General features: G+C 33.2%; 1 protein-coding gene across 3 annotated transcripts in view; it reads left to right on the forward strand.

The window, feature by feature from the left end:
- Positions 1-1,101, forward strand: part of LOC107699102 (WW domain binding protein 1-like) — a 16,943-nt gene that overhangs the window by 6,961 nt on the left and 8,881 nt on the right. Inside the window, exon 1 of one of the 3 annotated variants that reach the window (XM_016500277.1) lies at positions 77-115. The exons of the other annotated variants lie outside the window; for them this stretch is intronic. Coding sequence (XP_016355763.1) covers positions 86-115 — 30 coding nt within the window. The 5' untranslated portion in view covers positions 77-85. Of the gene's footprint in view, positions 1-76; positions 116-1,101 lie in introns of those variants that run through there. 3 annotated transcript variants of the gene reach the window in all.

The raw sequence follows: 1,101 nt of genomic DNA on the forward strand, positions 1-1,101 counted from the left end.
TGTTTGTGCGTGCCCCTGTTCTTCTCCTGTATCATGACTGTTGCGCTGAACGGACTTTCACAAGGCTGAAGGACTGTGGAGTATCATGTCTATACTGCACCCGAAGACAAGAATGGTAGATAACTGGATCACCTAACTTTCTTATTTATTCATTAACTGATTCATGAAATGAAACTAACATACCTTTTTGAAGGTTTCTGCTTGTTTTGTTCTGATCTACCTGTATGGTAACTGGGTGTGCTTAATGTGTAACTGGATTTCCTTTAGAAAGAGAAAGAAAGCTAATTGAAAAGGTTCAGTAAGTTGTTAGATTTCACTGTACACAACATTGACAGTGTGACACTATCAAATCAATTAGATGTTCAGGCAGCTTTTGTTCTTTTATGTTTGGATTTGACATGGAACAAAAGTTTTTGGATTTTGGAGCCAGTGCTTTGTTCAGTGACATTGTGCTTTCCCCCTCCAGTTCTATAGGGTTATTTCAGGTTGTAAACATCATGAGGTGCGAAGATGTTTGTAAAATAGTATGTTTTTATTTTGAATAATATGTAAATAATGATTAAGATGTTTATATGTATTTAAGGTGTAGGGAAAATGTTTTTTAAATTGATACTCCACATGACATTTTTCGAGACTGGTATAAAAAATGTTTTCAACAAACTAGGTTTCATTTAATTCTTCTTAATTTCTGGACATTCTTATTTGTCATTGACCAACTTTTCTGGTATAATGTTTGATTCAGGGTTTTACCTGACAAATTTGTTGCTTTATTTCACACCGATGATTAACCTATTTACTGTAAACACAAATTGCACCCAAATATGGCATTGTGTTTGTGTGTGAATAGTTTATCACTGCTTAAAATGAGCTGAACCGATTCATTATTTTATTTGTAAACCGTTGCATGTACTTTGGTGGTAAAATAGTACAGTGATAGTATAAGCTGTAAATACAGTGGAAGTGAATGTTTATATACCATGGTACATATGTTGTTGCTTAATAATAACCATATAGGCATAAGGTATAAGTTGTTTCACACATAATATTACCATACCATTTATCCAAATATTTTCTATTTTTAAGCATCTCAGAATTCTCCTG

The sequence above is a fragment of the Sinocyclocheilus anshuiensis genome, unplaced genomic scaffold (genome assembly GCF_001515605.1).
Source record: "Sinocyclocheilus anshuiensis isolate Anshui unplaced genomic scaffold, SAMN03320099.WGS_v1.1 scaffold94, whole genome shotgun sequence".
Classification (NCBI taxonomy): Eukaryota; Metazoa; Chordata; class Actinopteri; order Cypriniformes; family Cyprinidae; genus Sinocyclocheilus; species Sinocyclocheilus anshuiensis.